The 18,307-nt window shown below is 47.4% G+C and overlaps 1 protein-coding gene across 11 annotated transcripts in view; it reads right to left on the bottom strand.

The window, feature by feature from the left end:
* The window catches only part of SH2D4A (SH2 domain containing 4A), a 75,322-nt gene that overhangs the window by 32,243 nt on the left and 24,772 nt on the right, over nucleotides 1-18,307 (bottom strand). For all 11 annotated transcript variants that reach the window (XR_015156249.1, XR_015156248.1, XR_015156250.1 and 8 more), the window contains 2 exons: nucleotides 6,951-7,031; nucleotides 1,402-1,513 (listed from right to left, as the gene is read on the bottom strand). Coding sequence is in view for 8 of the 11 variants with exons in the window: in XM_086380539.1 (XP_086236665.1) it covers nucleotides 1,402-1,513; nucleotides 6,951-7,031 (193 nt within the window). In the remaining 3 variants the exon portion in view is untranslated. The remainder of the gene's footprint in view (nucleotides 1-1,401; nucleotides 1,514-6,950; nucleotides 7,032-18,307) is intronic.

Here is an 18,307-nt window from a genome sequence, read left to right on the forward strand (position 1 = left end):
CGGGGAGCAGAGTGGGGGGGGCAGGGACGGGGGAGGGAAGGGGAGCCCCGTGCCCGAGAACTTCCTGCAGCAGCCAAGGCGGAGAGGAATCTCAGCCCGAGCGAGGGTCCGGTCAGCAGGGTCTCAGGATAATACGAGGTGAAGCCGCAGTCTCATCCTTGAGCCCAGAGACCGCCCCTCCCCAGACCATCAGGGGCTCTTCAGTGGCTTGTGGCCGAGGACCGGCTGGGTGGGCAGAGAGGCCACGCTCAGAGTCTGCGTGGCTGAACCACGAGTGATTCGGCCTCCCAGACCGAAGAAGGAAATGATTCTTACACGGCCAGTCACAGCCTCGGTGGGTGCATGAAAGCAACCCCAAAACAGCCTCTTACGATTGCATTGTAACACAGAAGGGCTTTGGCAGTTTTTATTTCAGCAACTGAGCATCATGGACTTGACGCAGGATGTAAGAATAAGCCTTATGGGTATTTATCTGCATTTCAGGCATTATTGGTCAGAATCTGTTATGTCTGACTTCAAAGAAATGCCTAAAATCTTCCATTACGCTAAGATTTCACTGCATAGAAGTGATGGGATCTGGTGAACATTTTCATTTCACAAAAACTGTCATTTTAATGGTGTTCGTTGTAAAGGAATTCCCAACATTCTGCGGACATGCCCGTCCCTGGCTCCTCCCACTGCCTCAAGGGATGACCGGGCAGTTAGGGCTTCCTAGTCCAGGTCAGAAGGAAGCCCTAACCCTGCTTCACACCCGAATCCTCCCAGCCTCAGCCTCGCTCACCCTCTGCTCTGCTTCATCGGCACTGGCCTCTCCCTAGGAGGACCCTCTCTGGGCAATGCTAACTCAGAATGAAGCAGGGTTCAGCCACAGGTGTGGCAAGGATGTGACAAGCCTGCCTGTCATCCCTGTGTCTTCTGATTACAAAGTTTAGATGTGCTCACTGTTGAAAGCTGAGAAAAATACACAAAAACAAGAAGTCCAACAAGTAACTTTGAATCCTGCCTCTCCAAGAAAACTAATGTTAATATGTTAACCTTCCACGCCTCTTCCCTCATACACTTAGACATTTTAAAACAGGGGTGCTTTTCATACTATTTTTATAATCATTTTTCTTCTTCAAGTTAAACAGATATAAATATATTCCAAGGACATTAAACGCTCTTCCAAAACATTTTTCATAGCTAAATACCATTCCATCATTTAGATACATCATAATGTTGCTGGTGCAAAGATGAGCTGAGAACCTTGCTGCAATTCAAAAGGTGGCCCGTAGCCTTTGAGTAATAATTTAGTGTTAAAAATATCTCTGGACAACCATTCTAAGTGTTTCCCAGGTCGTCATATTATTAAGTGAACAAGCTGCTTTCGTGTCACTGTTACAGAGGCCTCTGGGTACTTACAAGAAGCCTGCCACTCCGAATCTTCTTTCCAGTTTTTATAAATCTCCTTGGTTCTCTCTTCATCTATTTGTTTTATTTCTTCATCTTGTGTTTTCTTCACTGACACTTTCTTCTGTTTAAAAAACAAAACCAAACACTAGTGAGGAACTCCGGCAGTTTCCGGCAATGAGGCAGGTGCTACGTACGGAGTGGGCACAGAAACGAGCATCTGGACGAACGGAAGAGAATGGAAAGCCCCAAAATGAAAGCACACGCTTGCATGATCGACGGAATGCAGGAAAAGCAGTTCTAAGAGGGAGGTTCATAGAAATACAGGCCTTCCTCAAGAAACAAGAAAAAAATCTCAAACAGCCCAACTTACCACCTAAAGAATTAGAAAAAGGACAAACAAAATCCAAAGTCAACAAAAAGAAGGAAATAATAAAGATCAGAGAGAAGATAAATAGAGTTCAAAAACAATAGAACAGATCAATAAAACTAACAACTTTTTTTTTAAAGATACACAAATTTAACAAACCTCTAGCCAGGCTCAAAAGAAGACAGAGAGACAGAACTCAAGTAAACAAAATTAGAAATAAGATAACAACTGATACCACAGAAATATAAAAAATCATAAGAGAACACTATGAACAATTATATGCCAACCAGGTGGACAACCAGAGGAAATGGACACATTTCTGGAAGAATACAGTCCACTAAAGCTGAGTCAGGAAGAAATAGTGGATTTGAATAGACCAGTTACTAGAAGTGAAATAGAATTTCTAATAATAATAAAAAAAAACCTGCTTGCAAACAAAAGTCCAGGACCAAATGGCTTCACTGGGGAATCCTACCACAAACACAAAGAAGAATTCATACCAATCCTTCTCAAACTCTTCCGAAAGACTGAAGAGAAGGAGACACTCCCAAAGTCATTCTATGAAGCCAACGTCACCCTGACACCAAACCAGGCAAAGACACTACAAAAAAAAAAAAGAAAGAAATTTACAGGCCAATATCTCTGAATAATACAGATGCGAAACTCCTCAACAAAATATTTGTAAACTGAATCCAAAAACACATAACAAGGATCCTATACCGTGATCAAGTTGGATTCATTCCACGGTCACAAGAATGACTCTACACACCCAAATCAGTCAATGAGGTGCACGACATCAGCAAAAGACAAGACAAAAACCACAAGGTTATCTCCATAGATGCAGAGAAAGAATGTGAAACAGACAGACTCTCATCAGTATCTGTTTAGAGGGAACATATCTCAACATAATGAAGGCCATTTACAACAAACCCGCAGCCAAACATCATCGTCAATGGTGAAAAGCTGAAAACTTCCCACAGGAACAAGGCAAAGATGCCCACTCTTGCCACTTCTATTCAACGTAGTATTGGAATTCATAACTATAACAATCAGACAAGAAAAAGAAGTAAAAGACAAAGAAAAAATTGGAAGGGAAGAGTTGAAACTGCCACTATTTGCAGATGACAGGAAACTCTATATAGAGAACCCAAAAGTCTCCAGCAGTGGCCACAGGACTGGAAAAGGTCAGTTTTCATTCCAATCCCAAAGAAAGGCAATGCCAAAGAATGCTCAAACTACCGCACAACTGCACTCATCTCACACGCTAGTAAAGTAATGCTCCAAATTCTTCAAGCCAGGCTTCAGCAATACGTGAACCGTGATGTCCAGATGTTCAAGCTGGTTTTATAAAAGGCAGAGGAACCAGAGATCAAATTGACAACATCCACTGGATCATCGAAAAAGCAAGGGAGTTCCAGAAAAACATCTATTTCTGCTTTATTGACTATGCCAAAGCCTTTGACTGTGTGCATCACAATAAACTGTGGAAAATTCTGAAAGAGATGGGAATACCAGACCACCTGACCTGCCTCTTCAGAAACCTATATGCAGGTCAGGAAGCAACAGTTAGAACTGGACATGGAACAACAGACTGGTTCCAAACAGGAAAAGCAGTGCGTCAAGGTTGTATATTGTCACCCTGCTTATTTAACTTCTATGCAGAGTACATCATGAGAAACGCTGGGCTGGAAGAAGCACAAGCTGGAATCAAGACTGCAGGGAGAAATATCAATAACCTCAGATATGCAGATGACACCACCCTTAGGGCAGAAAGTGAAGAGGAACTAAAAAGCCTCTTGAGAAAAGTGAAAGAGGAGAGTGAAAAAGTTGGCTTAAAGCTCAACATTCAGAAAACTAAGATCATGGCATCTGGTCCCATAACTTCATGGGAAATAGATGCAGAAACAGTGGAAACAGTGTCAGACTTTATTTTTGGGGGGCTCCAAAATCACTGCAGATGGTGACTGCAGCCATGGAATTAAAAGACGCTTACTCCTTGGAAGGAAAGTTATGACCAACCTGGACAGCATATTGAAAAGCAGAGACATTACTTTGCCAACAAAGGTCCATCTAGTCAAGGCTATGGTTTTTCCAATGGTCATGTATGGATGTGAGAGTTGGACTGTGAAGAAAGCTGAGTGCTGAAGAATTGATGCTTTTGAACTGTGGTGTTGGAGAAGACTCTTGAGAGTCCCTTGGACTGCAAGGAGATCCAACCAGTCCATCCTGAAGGAGATCAGCCCTGGGATTTCTTTGGAAGGAATGATGCTGAAGCTGAAACTCCAATACCTTGGCCACCTCATGAGACGAGTTGACTCATTGGAAAAGACTCTGATGCTGGGAGGGATTGAGGGCAGGAGGAGAAGGGGACGACAGAGGATGAGATGGCTGGATGGCATAACCGACTCGATGGACATGAGTTTGGGTGAACTCCGGGAGTTGGTGATGGACAGGGAGGCCTGGTGTGTTGCGATTCATGGGGTCGCAAAGAGTCGGACACAACTGAGCGACTGAACTGACTGACTGACCACCATGACATTTTAAAAATTGTGGTAAAATGTACATAATATTAAGTTTACCATCACCATTTTAACGTTTACCATTCTGAAGCATTAAGTGCATTCAAGGGAATTTGTTTTTAACCAGAGAGAAATCTAACACACCAAATCACTTAAAAATCCCTTTGTTTATTTGAGGACAGCCTTCTGAGTGCTCATGAGAAAACTGAACTTACAACTCGGTGCACACAGCAAGACACAGCCTGTTAGCTGAGTCATGAGAGAAACTGAGCATCAGGGAGGACTGGCCGTGCTCTGCTCTGCACCACAAAAATGATGGCTTTTCTCTTTTGTGTTTTCCTATAGAAAATAGACTCTCTTGTGGTTAAATGATTTCACCACAAGTAAAATACACGCTATGAAATTGGTTTCAATCACCATTAAATCTCGGTTAACACAGAAGATGGTGATAATTCAGAAATTGCACTTCACCTCAGATGTAGCGAAACTTTTGTGGTTTGCTTGTTTTCGCTTTTTTCTTCTTATACTCTTTTCCTGCCTAGAGCTAAGCCCCTTTCTTTAGTCAATATTACAAAAACCAAAGAAGAGCTTTTGGTGTTTGGAATGACTATTAAAATTTGCCATCGCCTTAATGAAGCTGTTGGCAAGCCTGAAATCAGTCCCAAGTGCAGGTCCCAATTTCTAAGCTCAAACAGGAAAAACTTCCAAGTCGAGCTTTGTTTGTCTGACATCTGCCTTTTAAAAACTGATTTTAAATAACTGGAAAAAAATATAACTACAATACTAAACTACGGTATGATGCATATTGTTGCTTAGGAAAAGCAAGAAGTTTGCAAAGTGGGTCTCCTTAAGGAAATATATTAAGTAAATAGTAACTTGGGCAGTGCTCAGTTGCTGGGGGCTACCCCAGTGTCTGAGAGCGCTGTGTTTAGTAAATCGCATTCCTTTTTTATCCGCAGCATCAATGCGTATGGGCACAGGGAGGAAGGAGACAGAATCAGCGAGTTTCACAGAGCGACAGCAGGTGAGACCTGACCTCGGCCGCTGTGTTCATTCAACCCAGCTACAACACTCAAGAGCTTGTCCTGAGTTTCCCTAAGGATTCCTCCAGAAAAATGTACTTTTAGAAAAGGCTTTACGAGTTGATCTTTACTTTCTCTATTTAGAAAACCCTCATTTCCTCTTTAGAAGCGGAAACGTCTGTCTGTCCACTGAAGACAAGGAACCTTCTATCTGCCGAAGCCCACAGGTCCAGGATGAAGGCCGGGAAGTGGAGGGGCAGCGGGGCTGAGGCTGGACACTGGTCCAGACGTCCAGGGGCCACGGCACAGAGCTGGAGACGGGCAGGGGGGCTGTCAAAGGTCCCCAACACAAAGCCACTCATTGCAGGCTGACGCAGACAGTCCCACCGGCTCCCTCCCCGGCACTTCACTCGAGCTCATCCACCCATTTCTCTGTCTTTCCTCCACCGCGTCGTCCGACAGTTCTCGCCTCTGTGCTTGCCTACGTGCGGTTCCCTCTGCCTGGAATGGGCTTCCCCAGCCAGCCCCATGGCCCCAGCCTCAGTCTCCAGGCCTCTGCTCCAATACCCACTTCGCAGAGCAGCCTTCTCTGGCCTGTCCTCAGGTCCCTTATCCTGCGTTATTTTCCTCCAGAGCTCCTAGGACCTGACTTCACATGTCAGCTTTATCATCTGTCTCCTTGTCAGAAACAGCTGCTTTCCGAGGGCAGGACGTGAGCTGTTTTGTTCAGCAGAGGCCAGCACTCAGGAGGACCTCAACACAGGGGTCTGAATGAACAGGGCAGACCTTCTGACCTTTCTTTCCCGCCTGCCCGCGTGTAAAATGACATCATACTCAGGGCAGCGTCCCTGGAAAGTTCCTTTAGCGACTGTGGCTGCTGTTTTTGGAAAGAGGCATCTATTAAGTAGCAGCTGCACAGCAGGCCCACAGCTCCAAGGGTGCCCGTGACTCCAGTCTGCGACGTGCGTGCTCGTGGGTCATGCTCGGCCCCGCAGAGGAGAACGGGCCTGGGTCACACTGTCCATGGGAACTGGGCCGGGCCACCCTCACCGCAGCCTCCATTCCCGCCACCCCACCATGGCCAGATCCTCCTTTTCACAGCCTCATCTCTTACTCCACTTTTTCCAATCTTCCGTGGGTTCCCAGTCTCTGCCTCAGTTATCCTGAGAGCATCTCTGGGACCAAGACAGCAGAACAAGGGGGCCAGGAGACCCCCGTCCACACAGACCCAGACAGCGGAGCGCCTGGAGGTCCCGTGAGCACTGTGGACACAGTGACACAAGAGGTCACTCGGTGCAAATGGACTGGCTTGAGAGGGGGTGGACGCTGGGGAACCTGATCTGAATCCACCATTCGGCCAAGTTTCATGCTTCCTTTATCTCTGAAATCAGCCTCCCCAGCACTGGCCACCACCCACTCCCACTGCGTCAGGTCTTCAGGGAGGGGTCCAGCTGATACGCCCTGGCACCTGCTCTTTCCGTGACACTCAAGACTCTCCCACTCCGGATCAGCAGGCAAAGATGAACAGCTGTGTTCACGAGCTTCTCAAGACTTAATTTCACTTCTGCATGAGGCTAATAAACCAATTTGTGAAACGTCAGCAGAACTGGCTCTGCCCTTCGCCCCTGAGATGAAAGGGGAGTCTGTTACCTGGTGAAATCCGAATTCCTTTATTCGACTGACAGAATCTGCCAACATTTGGTGAATATTTCTTGAGGAGCTGGAGGACAGCTAAAAATCAAACGAAACACATTTTTATGCCATTTAGAGCTGCAATGCAATTTCAGAAGATCATCTGCTAATGCTTCCCTTGTGTCAATGTTCCCAAACACTGTGCCCCCGCCCCACCACTGTACCCACGCATTTCCCAGCAACAGGTGAGCTCCTGACTCCATGAAACTCCATAGGAAACCCCGGCATCTGCACTCAGTAGGGTTAGTGGTGAGTTACTGCTCAGAAGCTGAGGGCTGGTGGTTTGCTTGTGTCTTGCTCCCGGCTGGCCCCAGGACCCCTGGGATTACTGTAATAACACATCAACACTACTCCTTAATCTCAATTCTTTCTCTCTCAGTCCCTGATCAGCCTCCCCGTGTGTTTTAGGTCAGACCAGAGAAACACCTTAGTCGTGACCACCACACTGCGCTCGCCTCTCTCCCCATCTAGGGCTGGGACACGCCTGGAGCACTTGGTGCCTGGAGCCCTTCCCCCTCTCCCCGGCGCCCACTGCCGCCCAGGCTCCCCAGTGCCACCATGCCCCAGCTCAGAATTTGGGCTACTGCCACTCTACGCAGTCTTCCCAGGAGCCGGCTCCTGCCCATGAGGTTCCCAGTTCCACTGTGGGGATCCCCGGGGCCACCCCTGTGGGCCCCATGCCACCCCCCAGGCTCTGTGACTGAGTTGGCATAGTACCCCGGGAGCCTCCTAAGACCAGGTCAGTCACACTGGCCACGTCGACTACTCCCTGGCCCAAGCACGGAGTCTGGGCAGTGGCCAGCCTGCAGCCACGTAACCTGTGTGGCTGAGACAGTCACCCTCAACCCACAGGACCGCCACTTCTGAGCCTTATACCTGAGGACTCCTTCCTGGGTCCTGGCATAAGTCAGAAATTGCCTGCAAACATTTCAGCCGGAGGTCAGCATTGGTGCTGAGACTCAGCACAGAGCACGGGGGGACTTGGGGTCACTTCTATGTCATAAAACAAACCTGCAGGGCCATCTCAACCCCGCCCCTTCCCCACCACAGCTGGCACGTGGCTACCTGCGACACTGTACTTCCCAGCTGGCCGACCCGTTCGGTACCCATGTGAATAATTATCTCCAAAATAACGCAGGTGATAAATGGCATCGGCCACCTCTATGTGTGTGTGTGTGTGTGCTAAGTTACTTCAGTCGTGTGCGACTCTTTGCGACCCCATGGACTGTAGCCTGCCAGGCTCCTCTGTCCATGGGATTTTCCAGGCAACAATAGTGGAGTGGTTGCCATTTCCTACTCCGGGGATCTTCCCAACCCAGGGATCAAACCCGCGTCTCTTACATTTGCTGCATTGGCAGTGGGTTCTTTACCACCTGGGAAGCCCCTTATGCCTATTACTTGGCAAATGGATGAATCCTATAGGTTTCACAGTCGCTAACTGCCACATTCTTTTTTCCTCTTATTTTGATATTATGTTAACAAAAGGATGCAGCTCCCTGCACCTAGAGCACAACAGGACAATAACCAGTCCCCCTCCTGATGAGCAGATGAGAAGGTGCCCAGCAGGCTTTGGGGAAGTTGGTCTGTTCAGAAGCCTGAGATGGCTTTGAAGGGCTCAGGCTTGCGGTCTTTGAATGCATTTCCACTAAAGGGAGTGTGAACCTTAAAAACAGGTTCATTCTCCCTTCCCTCAGTGATATGAGATCTGTGGGGCATCATTTTGCAAAAAAGGATCAGTTTCTTCTACGCTGAAAAAGAGGCGGCAGCTAATCGCGCTCCCTTGATACCTTCACAGCTGCTGTGGGCAGTCCCGCAGCTCCAACCCTCCACTCGTGGCCTTCGGAGGGACTCGGGCCTTGGTCACGCCCAGAGCTTTGGACCAGGGTTTCATCGGCAGCACCTCCACCATGATCAGCTCCTCAACAAGCCTGCAGTTGTTTCCTGAATAAGCATCAGGCTAATTCCCAGGTGGCTGAGCTGGTAAAGAATCTGCCTGCAGTGCAGGAGACCCCAGTTCGATTCCTGGGTCAGGAAGATCCCCTGGAGGAGGGCATGGCTACCCACTCCAGTATTCTTGCCTGGAGAATCCCATGGACAGAGGAGCCTGGCGGGCTACAGTCCACGGGGTCACAAAGAGTCGGACACGACTGAGCGACTTTCACTTCGCTTCACTCCACATGTCTGACGCTGCTCTTCCAAGTCATGCATTACAGGGTGTGCTCTACCTTGTCAAGGATTTCCCCCCAGCACCTGCCAATGACTGTCGTCTGCTTGGACACAGCACCTTCAACACGCGGCAGGCATTATTCTTTGTCCCTTAGAAGTGCTCCTTCAACGGCGCTAACTGCCTCGCATACACACACAACTGTGTGTTCTCACCACTTGCTTTTTAAAAAACCACCATCTGAATTTCGTCTGTCATCATCATGTTCCCCTTATCACTAGCAACATGCTCATGGCTTCTGCACTTGTCAGATATTACAGCGTTATCAGGATTCTTAAAATAACTCAAATCTAAGCATAAAGGCAGGAACCAGTTTCCAGGACTCCGTGCTGGACCTCTGGTGACCATCAGTGCCACCTACTGGTGCCGCTCAGAACTGACAGTTCTTTCCTTGTCTGAAGGGTTCAGTTCAGTTCAGTTCAGTCGCTCAGTTGTGTCCTACTCTTTGTGACCCCATGAATTGCAGCAGGCCCGGCCTCCCTGTCCATCACCAACTCCCAGAGTTCACTGAGACTCACGTCCATCGAGTCAGTGATGCCATCCAGCCATCTCATCCTCTGTCATCCCCTTCTCCTCCTGCCCCCAATCCCTCCCAGCATCAGAGTCTTTTCCAATGAGTCAACTCGTCTCATGAGGTGGCCAAAGTATTGGAGTTTCAGCTTTAGCATCATTCCTTCCAAAGAAATCCCAGGGCTGATCTCCTTCGGAATGGACTGATTGGATCTCCTTGCTGTCCAAGGGACTCTCAAGAGTCTGAAGGGTTAGGTTTTCTTTTTAGTACCTCAGAGCTCACAAGTTGGTTCTTGAGTAGACAGGATTTAGCATAAATAATTGATGAATTTAGCAACCACTCCAGCGATCGGCTGCTGCTGCTAAGTCGCTTCAGTCGTGTCTGACTCTCTGCGACCCCAGAGACGGCAGCCCACCAGGCTCCCCGTCCCTGGGATTCTCCAGGCAAGAGCACTGGAGTGGGTTGCCATTTCCTTCTCCAGTGCATGAAAGTGAAAAGTGAAAGTGAAGTCGCTCAGTCGTGTCCGACTCCTAGCGACCCCATGGACTGCAGCCTACCAGGCTCCTCCGTCCACGGGATTTTCCAGGCAAGAGTACTGGAGTGGGGTGCCATCGCCTTCGGCACTTCTGTTTAAATCCTTCCACGTGTCTAGAACATACTGTCAACTCTAAAACTGTTCACACGTGCTAAGAACCATGTTTATAAAAATCCTCATTGTAAAGGTGAGCCAAGATTTGCTCTTATTCCAAAGCGTTAAAATAATGTAAAGAAGTTACTCCAGTCTTGCGTAGAGCACGTTCATTCAGATACACGTCCGTGCTTCCAGATTCACAAAACACATCATGTAGAATGGAATAGACTGGAGGGAGTGTGAGGCAGGAGATCTCCTTTACTGAAAAACAGCCAGATTCAGAGCTCAAAAGCAACGATTCACCGTGCCAGTAGCAGAGGGAGGCGAGCTAAGGATGGCACTCTGAGCACCCCCAACCTGAGGATGAAGCAGCGTCCTGGAGAGGAGCGAAGCCTCTCCGAAGGTTCCACGTGATGCTGTGTTCCAGGGAGCAGACTGTTGTCAGTCCAGTTTGTGGGGCTTCCCAGGTGGTGCTAGTGATAAAGAACCTGCCTACCAATGCGGGAGATGTAAGAGACCCGGGTTCGATCCCTGGGTCGGGAAGATCCCCTGCTGGAGGGCATGGCAACCCACTCCAGTGTTCTGGCCCCAAGAATCCCATGGACAGCGGAGCCTGGCAGGCTGCAGTGCCTGGGTTCACAGAGAGTCAGACACGACTGAAGAGACTTAACACGCACGCACACACACATTCCAATTTGTAACACAAGAAAGGCTGGGAAACCAGCTACCTCCCAACATAGATTTTGCTTACAAAGAACTTTCAAATCGATACATCCTTTGACCTTCTTAACACCATAAGGGTGTCAAAGCAAGTGTCATCCCTTTACCACAAAGGTAAGGCCACCTGATCACAGACAGGAAAGCAGGGACTGACACCCACATCCTCTCAGCCTGCTTCTTCCATGGGGCATCCCAGAGAACACCCGTCTGCTCTCACACACAGAAGCCTGGACTGTCCCCTCCCATCCTCGGCATCGCAGAGACTTCCGCAGCTGCTGAAACTCTACCAGCAGAATGAAAGCAATTGTGTCTGCTTCTTATTTGCTTTATTTAAAACCAAAAACTGTCACGCAATATTTATGCAAAAGTTCCAGAAAATAAGGAGAAAGCTTGGGAGCCAATGACCTCAGGAGACAGCTGACTTTCTGCAGACACCAAGTCAGAATGGTCCACTCCAATCAGTGCGGACCAAGGCCTGGGAGTAGAGCCCCTCCACACTGACCAACAGGCTTTATAAATACATATAAATTCGTTAAAATCGGAAGTATGGCCACTCAAATCTACATAAGCAATGTGGTAACAAAAGACTCTGCCAGCAACATCACTATTACATGGTTACAAACTGTATCTCCTCCAGAGACTGTATGTCACACGAAGATTATTCTAATTATATTCCCTTTTTAAACTGGTTTGAAAAGTGGTTCCTTCCTGCTTCTAACCAAATATTTACTCTGTTTGAAAGTAGGATTATACAGTCAAACAAATGTCAAGAGACTTTCATTCCCAATAAACCAAAAAGCTCTAAAAGACAGAACATTTTCAGCACTGGCTTTTTTATGGTGAAGAAGGAAATGATGAATCCAGGAGTTAAAATCAAGAGTTTACGTTTGAAAACAAACTGCTGGGTTAAGTATTCGCTCCTCCTGTCCGTACACCTCTTAAATCCACGGTGTTCCTTCATAGACTGATGGTCGGCATAATAACCTCTGTGAGGGCAAAGACCACGTCGGCTTAATTAACTCACTGATGTCTGGAGCCTCAGCAAAGGGAACAGTGACTGGGCATATAGTAGGGCCTCAATAAATACCTGGTGAATAAGTGGACACACTATAAACTCACCAGCACTTTCTCAATCATGAGGAGATACTCTGTGTAGTTTCTTCTTAGTCTTACTTGCTGGGGCTGTGCTGGGTCTCTCTTGTCAAGTCCAGCTTTCCTAGTTGCAGTGAGCAGGGGCCCCTCTCGAGTTTCGGTGTGTAGGCTTCTCATTGCAGAGATTTCTCTTGGGCTTCCCTCATAGCTCAGCTGGTAAAGAATCTACCTGCAGTGCAGGAGACCTGGCTTCAATCCCTGGGTCAGGAAGATCCCCTGGAGAAGGACATGGCAACCCACTCCGGTTTTCTTGCCTGGAGAATCCCATGGACAGACGGCACGTGGAATCTTCCCAGACCTGGGATCGAACCCCTGGTCCTCTGCACTGGCAGGCAGATTCTTAACCACTGGGCCACCAGGGAAGTCCCAGTCTAGTTTTAATACTAATAAGAAAGACAATCGATGGCTTGTCTCCCCACTTTGCTAACCAGGTCACTGGAATAATCAGATTCCTATTTCTATGCCCAGCCATTTTAAGTAAAAAGAGAATTTCCCAGTGATGACTCTAACAGGAAGCTTTTGAGCGCACTGCGGGTTTAACTTCTTTTTTTTTCTTTCTAAAACAGTGAGAGAGGCAGAATAATAAAACTGCGCTTTGACAAAGGATAATAATACAGAGAAAGTGGAGGTACATTCATAACGCCAACTAGACTAAGAAGAGGAAAAAGGGACAATCAATTTTACTGCTGAAAATACAGTGTGGTCCCCATGGAGAGATTTCACTGAGACATGAATTAGGACAACGGAGACCCTAGAGAATCTTTTCCCCATTCCTCCAACATTGTTTCTAGCAAAATCTATACATGGAGACTCCTGGAGAGCCTGATTTGAAAATACAGTGGTTTTGATGTGTAATTTTATGGCACCTCTTTAAATAATGCATTGTCTTTTCTGGCCAAGTCGCTTCACTCATGTCCGACTCTGTGTAACCCTACGGACTGTGGCTGGCCAGGCTCCTCTGTCCGTGGGGATTCTCCAGGCAAGAATACTGGAGTGGGTTGTCATGCCTTCCTCCAGAGGATCTTCCCGACCCAGGGACTGAACCCGAGTCTCTTGTGTCTCCTGCATTGACAGGCGGATTCTCTACCACGAGCGCCACTTGGGAAGCCCACCGTCTTTAGTGTCTGAGTTTATTTTGAGCAGAGCTAAGCATGGTACAGTCATGCCGCATGAAGGGCTGCCCACCAGCATCACATCTCACCCACAACTCCTCCAAGCAACGTGCAGACAGCAGGACTGGAAAGTAATATCCTTGGAAACATAATTGTCAGAGATAGTCAGGGTTGTAGGGCAACGAGCTTCAGCTATGAAAGCGTCTCAGAGGCCCCTTTTACATTTAAATATATTACCATGAATATTTATGTATTTACTATATATAATATAAACATAACATACATAAGGATAGTAACAAAGAATTGTTAAAAAAGTAGTCAGAGCCTTCAAAACATGGTTCATTTGGGAAGTCCTGACATAAAATAAAATAGGAACGCACCAATAAACAATAATAGAAACTTGGGGCTTTCCTGGTGGCTAGTGGTAAAGAATCTGCCTGCCAACGCAGGAGACACGGGTTTGATCCCTGACCCAGGAAGATCCCATGTGCCCCGGAGCAACTAAGTCCATGAGCCATAATTATTGAGCTTGTGCTTAGAGTCTGGGAGCCACAACTCCTGAGCCCGAGCACAGCAAGCAGAGAAAAGCTCGAGCAGCGATCAGGACTCAGCACAGCCAAAAATAAACAAGTAAAATGATTTTTTAAAAATAATAATAATAGACAATAGCAGTTCTGTCATATATCATACTTTACGAATCACCTCTCTATGTTATTTCATCTAATTCTCACATCCAACCCAGTGATTTGTAGCTACTTCACCTCCACTTTTCAGAACAGGACACTGAGCCCCAGAAAGGTCCTCTGACTCGGGGTCTGCATCTTTCTCCCCAACACACGCTCTCCCACTGAGGTGGATAAACGAATTGATGCCGGCATCACCGGCACAGCCCAGCGTGAAGCTGTGTCACCAGTTTCATAATGTACAACTCTCAACACCAGAACTGTTCTCGTTTGTAACTCACTTTATATTAAGTTCTTTATGTAACATACTTCTTCTAAAACTCCAACAGCTTAAATGAGCTTTTGGGGCTTCTCTGATGGCTCAGATGGTAAAGAATTTGCCTGCAAAGCAAGAGATCTGGGTTCGATCTGTGGGTCAGGAAGATCCCCTGGAGAAGGGAATTGCCATTCCCCACCTACTCCAGTATTCTTGCCTGGAAAATCCCAAGGATAAAGAGCTTGGCTGGCTACAGTCCAGGGGTTGCAAAGAGTTGGACATGACTTGGCAACTAACATTTTCACTTTCTACTTTGAAGGGCTTAGGATTCTGTGAGTATAGCTTATACAAAATTTTATTCTACAAACTACCACGAAATTCTATTACACTTACACGAAATCAGCTTGGGAAACTGTGTAACTGATTATGGCTCCACTCTTGAGTTAATAAAATGGTCCCAGTTAATTCCTCAACTGTTTTTACTTGGAATACTCAATACTTTCTCACAAAAAAATAATACTGAAATGCTTCCTTCGTGTAGACTAGGAGGGAACAGACATCAGGGACATAGTTAGTGGTTTGGAATTTTATCTGTTTTGTTCACATCCAACTCAACCCTCAAAATTCCATGTGCATTTCAGGAATACATGTCCCCTCCTGTTTGCAGTGGTTTCCTCATTATTAGTCCCTCTGGGGGGCTGGGAACACATCTGTCTGCAGACAAGAGCCAGCTGTCCCGCAAGGGCTCCACCAAGCCCTGGCACAGGGCACCTACCCCTCGGTGGAGGCGGGCTCTCCACCTGCATACTACCCGCCAAGGTTAAGCCACCAAGGGACCTACACTAATACTACTTTTCATTCTTCTTTTATAATTTTATTTATTTTTGGCTGTGCTGGGTCTTCGTGGCTGCACAAGCTTTTCTCTAGTTGCGGCGAGTGGGGGCTACTCTCCAGGTGCAGTATATGGGCTTCTCACCATGGAGGCTTCTCATTTCAGAGTCCAGGCTCTAGGGCACGCGGGATTCAGCAGCTGTGGCCCCTGGGCACTAGGGCACCGGCTCAGTAGGTGTGGTGCCTGGGCTTAGTTGCTCCTCCATATGTGGTATCTTCCCAGGTCAGGGATTGAACCCATGTCTCCTGCTTGGCAGGGGCACTCTTTCCCACTGGGCCAGGGAAGTCCTACTTTTCACTCTCAACAGAAAGCCTGTGCCACAGAGAACCCCAAACTTTGGGTGCCAGACAACAGTGCCTCAAGATGGATAAGAGTCCAAAAGTGAAAACCAAGCATTTTCTTTTCCATCCTGTCCAAGTGGTATGATTGCAACACCTTGTTTCTGAGTCTCTCCTTTATGAAGACAAGCAACCGAAATCCAGCTTCAGAGAATTACTGGTGAGCGAGCAGACAGCAAGCTTAACAACTTTGCTCTGGGAGGGACGAGGGAGGTAAGGAAGAAGGGAAACCTGAGAGGAAGCCTTTCATCGCATCTGAACATCATCTTACAGGTACTGCTTCACTGCGCCCTACGGAAGGGAACATCACCTACGAGCCAGAGTAACACCTCAAAACACAACTGGACGCCACACCTTTCAAGGCCAACTTTACAATCAAAGCGCACATTTTAGAGGCATGTTTTTTTCATCGGTTGCTTTACTGAAATGACAGGTGCAAAAGCAGGTACCAGAATCTTGGGCAGTGTGGGAGGGGTGTGTGTGTGTGTGTGTGTGTGCGTGTGCGTGCGTGCGTGCGCATACTAGGAGTGGAAAGGCAAGCAGTCTCATCTCCAGCTCCATGTGGTTAAAGAAGATACAACATATGACAGGGAAGAGTCCTGCTCAAGGATTTTTATAATATGCTAGCTTCAAGATCTTTTTCTGTTTTTTTGGAATGCTTTGAATTCCAGATGTTTGTTTTAATTTTTTTACAATCTCCTGTTTTGCAATATAGTCCACTTTGAAGGCCATTTCTGTAAAAACAAGTAATTCTCTGGAAATAAAATCTATAAGTGAGCAGATAGCTTTATTCGATGTCCTCTCTGGGGCAAGGACAGTCAGTCTACTGATGGAGAGTCAGTCCCCAGCCTACAAATCACCCGACGCAGACACACACAAGGGCTTATCTTTGAATTAGCGCCCCAGCCACCCCTCTCCCGACCACATTCAGACCTGTCCTGTTCCCTCCCATATTCTCCCGCAGGAAGGGGTTACACATTGACTGCTTCGGGGGGATGGGAAGCTGTCAACACAGGGGGTCCCTAAGGGTCTCTCTGCTCAGCAGAGGGGTGCTCCTGGTTCTACCTAAACTCCCCCGGGGAGGGTACCTGTTCACACAGTACTTCTCCTGCCATTTTCTCGGGCTCCAATTAAGTCCCCATCAGACTTGTTTCTGCCTGAGAACGGCCTCTGCTTCCCAACCTGCCTGTCTCAGAACCTGGCTGGGTGACAGCTAAGTTCTGATATTTATCATCACCTCCCGCTCAGCGACAGACTCTGAGCAATGCTGGAGCGTTTGCTGTCCTCCACCGAGAACCACAACACTCTCACTAAATGTTAAGCAGACCATCAGTCTGAGTCTCCCAAGTGCTGTCACCACTGCCAAGAACAAGGGGAGGGCAGGTATTCTGCCGAAGGCAACAGCTTTCGAATACATGCCAGGCAGTCAGCCCTGATATAGGCATCCTTTCTGCCTCCTCCTCAACTGCGCAAGCCACACAGCCTCTGCCTGCCTCCACCCTCTCCTCTGAAAAATGACAAGGACCACAGCTGTGCTTGTGGTGAGAGCAGCATCTTATAACTGAAGGACTTCAGGGGACAATTCTTGCTGCTTCCATGAGATAAGACTAGGAAAGCATCTGCATATATTTTTTTCAGCTTCTTTTGTAAAGAAACAATATTGCTAATTTAATCCCTATTTTATGGCGGGAACTGATTCCGCTAGAGGGACAGAGCTGCTTCAAAGGGGGCCCATTCCCAGACCAGCAATCTTCTACTGTGTCAGCTCTACAGTTTCAAGAAATCTGGTACTTAATCAGCCAGTCTTACTTTTGGCCATCCATTTATTAAAATGAAAAATTTAAGTTTACATAAATATATTCTTAAAAAATGTTTTTAAAAAGATTATCTTGAGTGATAGAGATACTGGACTCCCAAGTTTTCTAAATCCTGAAGCAGAGATTAAACAACTCTTCTCAAATCCCCCACATATGCTTCTTGTTTCCCTGGTGGCTCAGTTGGTAAAGGATCTGCTTGCAATGTAGGAGACCCAGGTTCGATTCCTGGGTCTGGAAGATCCCCTGGAGAAGGAAATGGCAACCCACTCCAGTACTCTTGCCGGGAGAATCCCATGGACTGTAGCCTGCCAGGCTCCTCTGTCCATGGGGTCCCAAGAGTCGGACACGACTCAGCGACTAAACCACCACCACCAAATATAAGGGTGAAGCAGACAGTCTCCACCCTCAGAACTGAGGCAAACCTTTCATTGTTCTAGAAGACACCTCCTTGGATAAAGCCGTTTGCGGATGAAGATATAAAATAAAGCACTGTTTCATTGGTACAGAACAGTCCAGTTGTAGACCTAAAGATTGGGCTGTTCACTGCTCTGGTTCCATGAAAGGAAGGGTACAGGTCTCTACATTTTTTATATGTAAGGAGATTAACTAGGCCCAGGTAGGCCAAGAGATACGGGTTTGAGTCTGGGGGTGGAGGGCTGTGGGGAAAAGCTCAGAATACGACAGCCAGTTGACTAGGGAGCACGTAATTTGTACTTTATTTCCAGACAGGAGGCCGGGTTAACCTCACCCTCTACTGCTGGGTCTGGACCTCACATCCCTGCCCAATTCCCACTCAGATGTGAACATCCAGTCCCGGTGACATGACTTACCCAGTGAAACTGCATAGAAACCCTCTTTAACAGTTGCAGAGACCTGAGAAGATATTCACATTCAGGCCACAGAGGCACGAGAATTGTTTAGGATCATGAGTATTTAGAGCTAGAAGGAAACTCTCACGGACTCCTCTCCGCAAACAGAG

Source organism: Bos grunniens, chromosome 27 (assembly GCF_055505025.1).
Source record: "Bos grunniens cultivar Pamir isolate PY7600 chromosome 27, Bosgru_T2T1.0, whole genome shotgun sequence".
NCBI classification, from domain to species: Eukaryota; Metazoa; Chordata; class Mammalia; order Artiodactyla; family Bovidae; genus Bos; species Bos grunniens.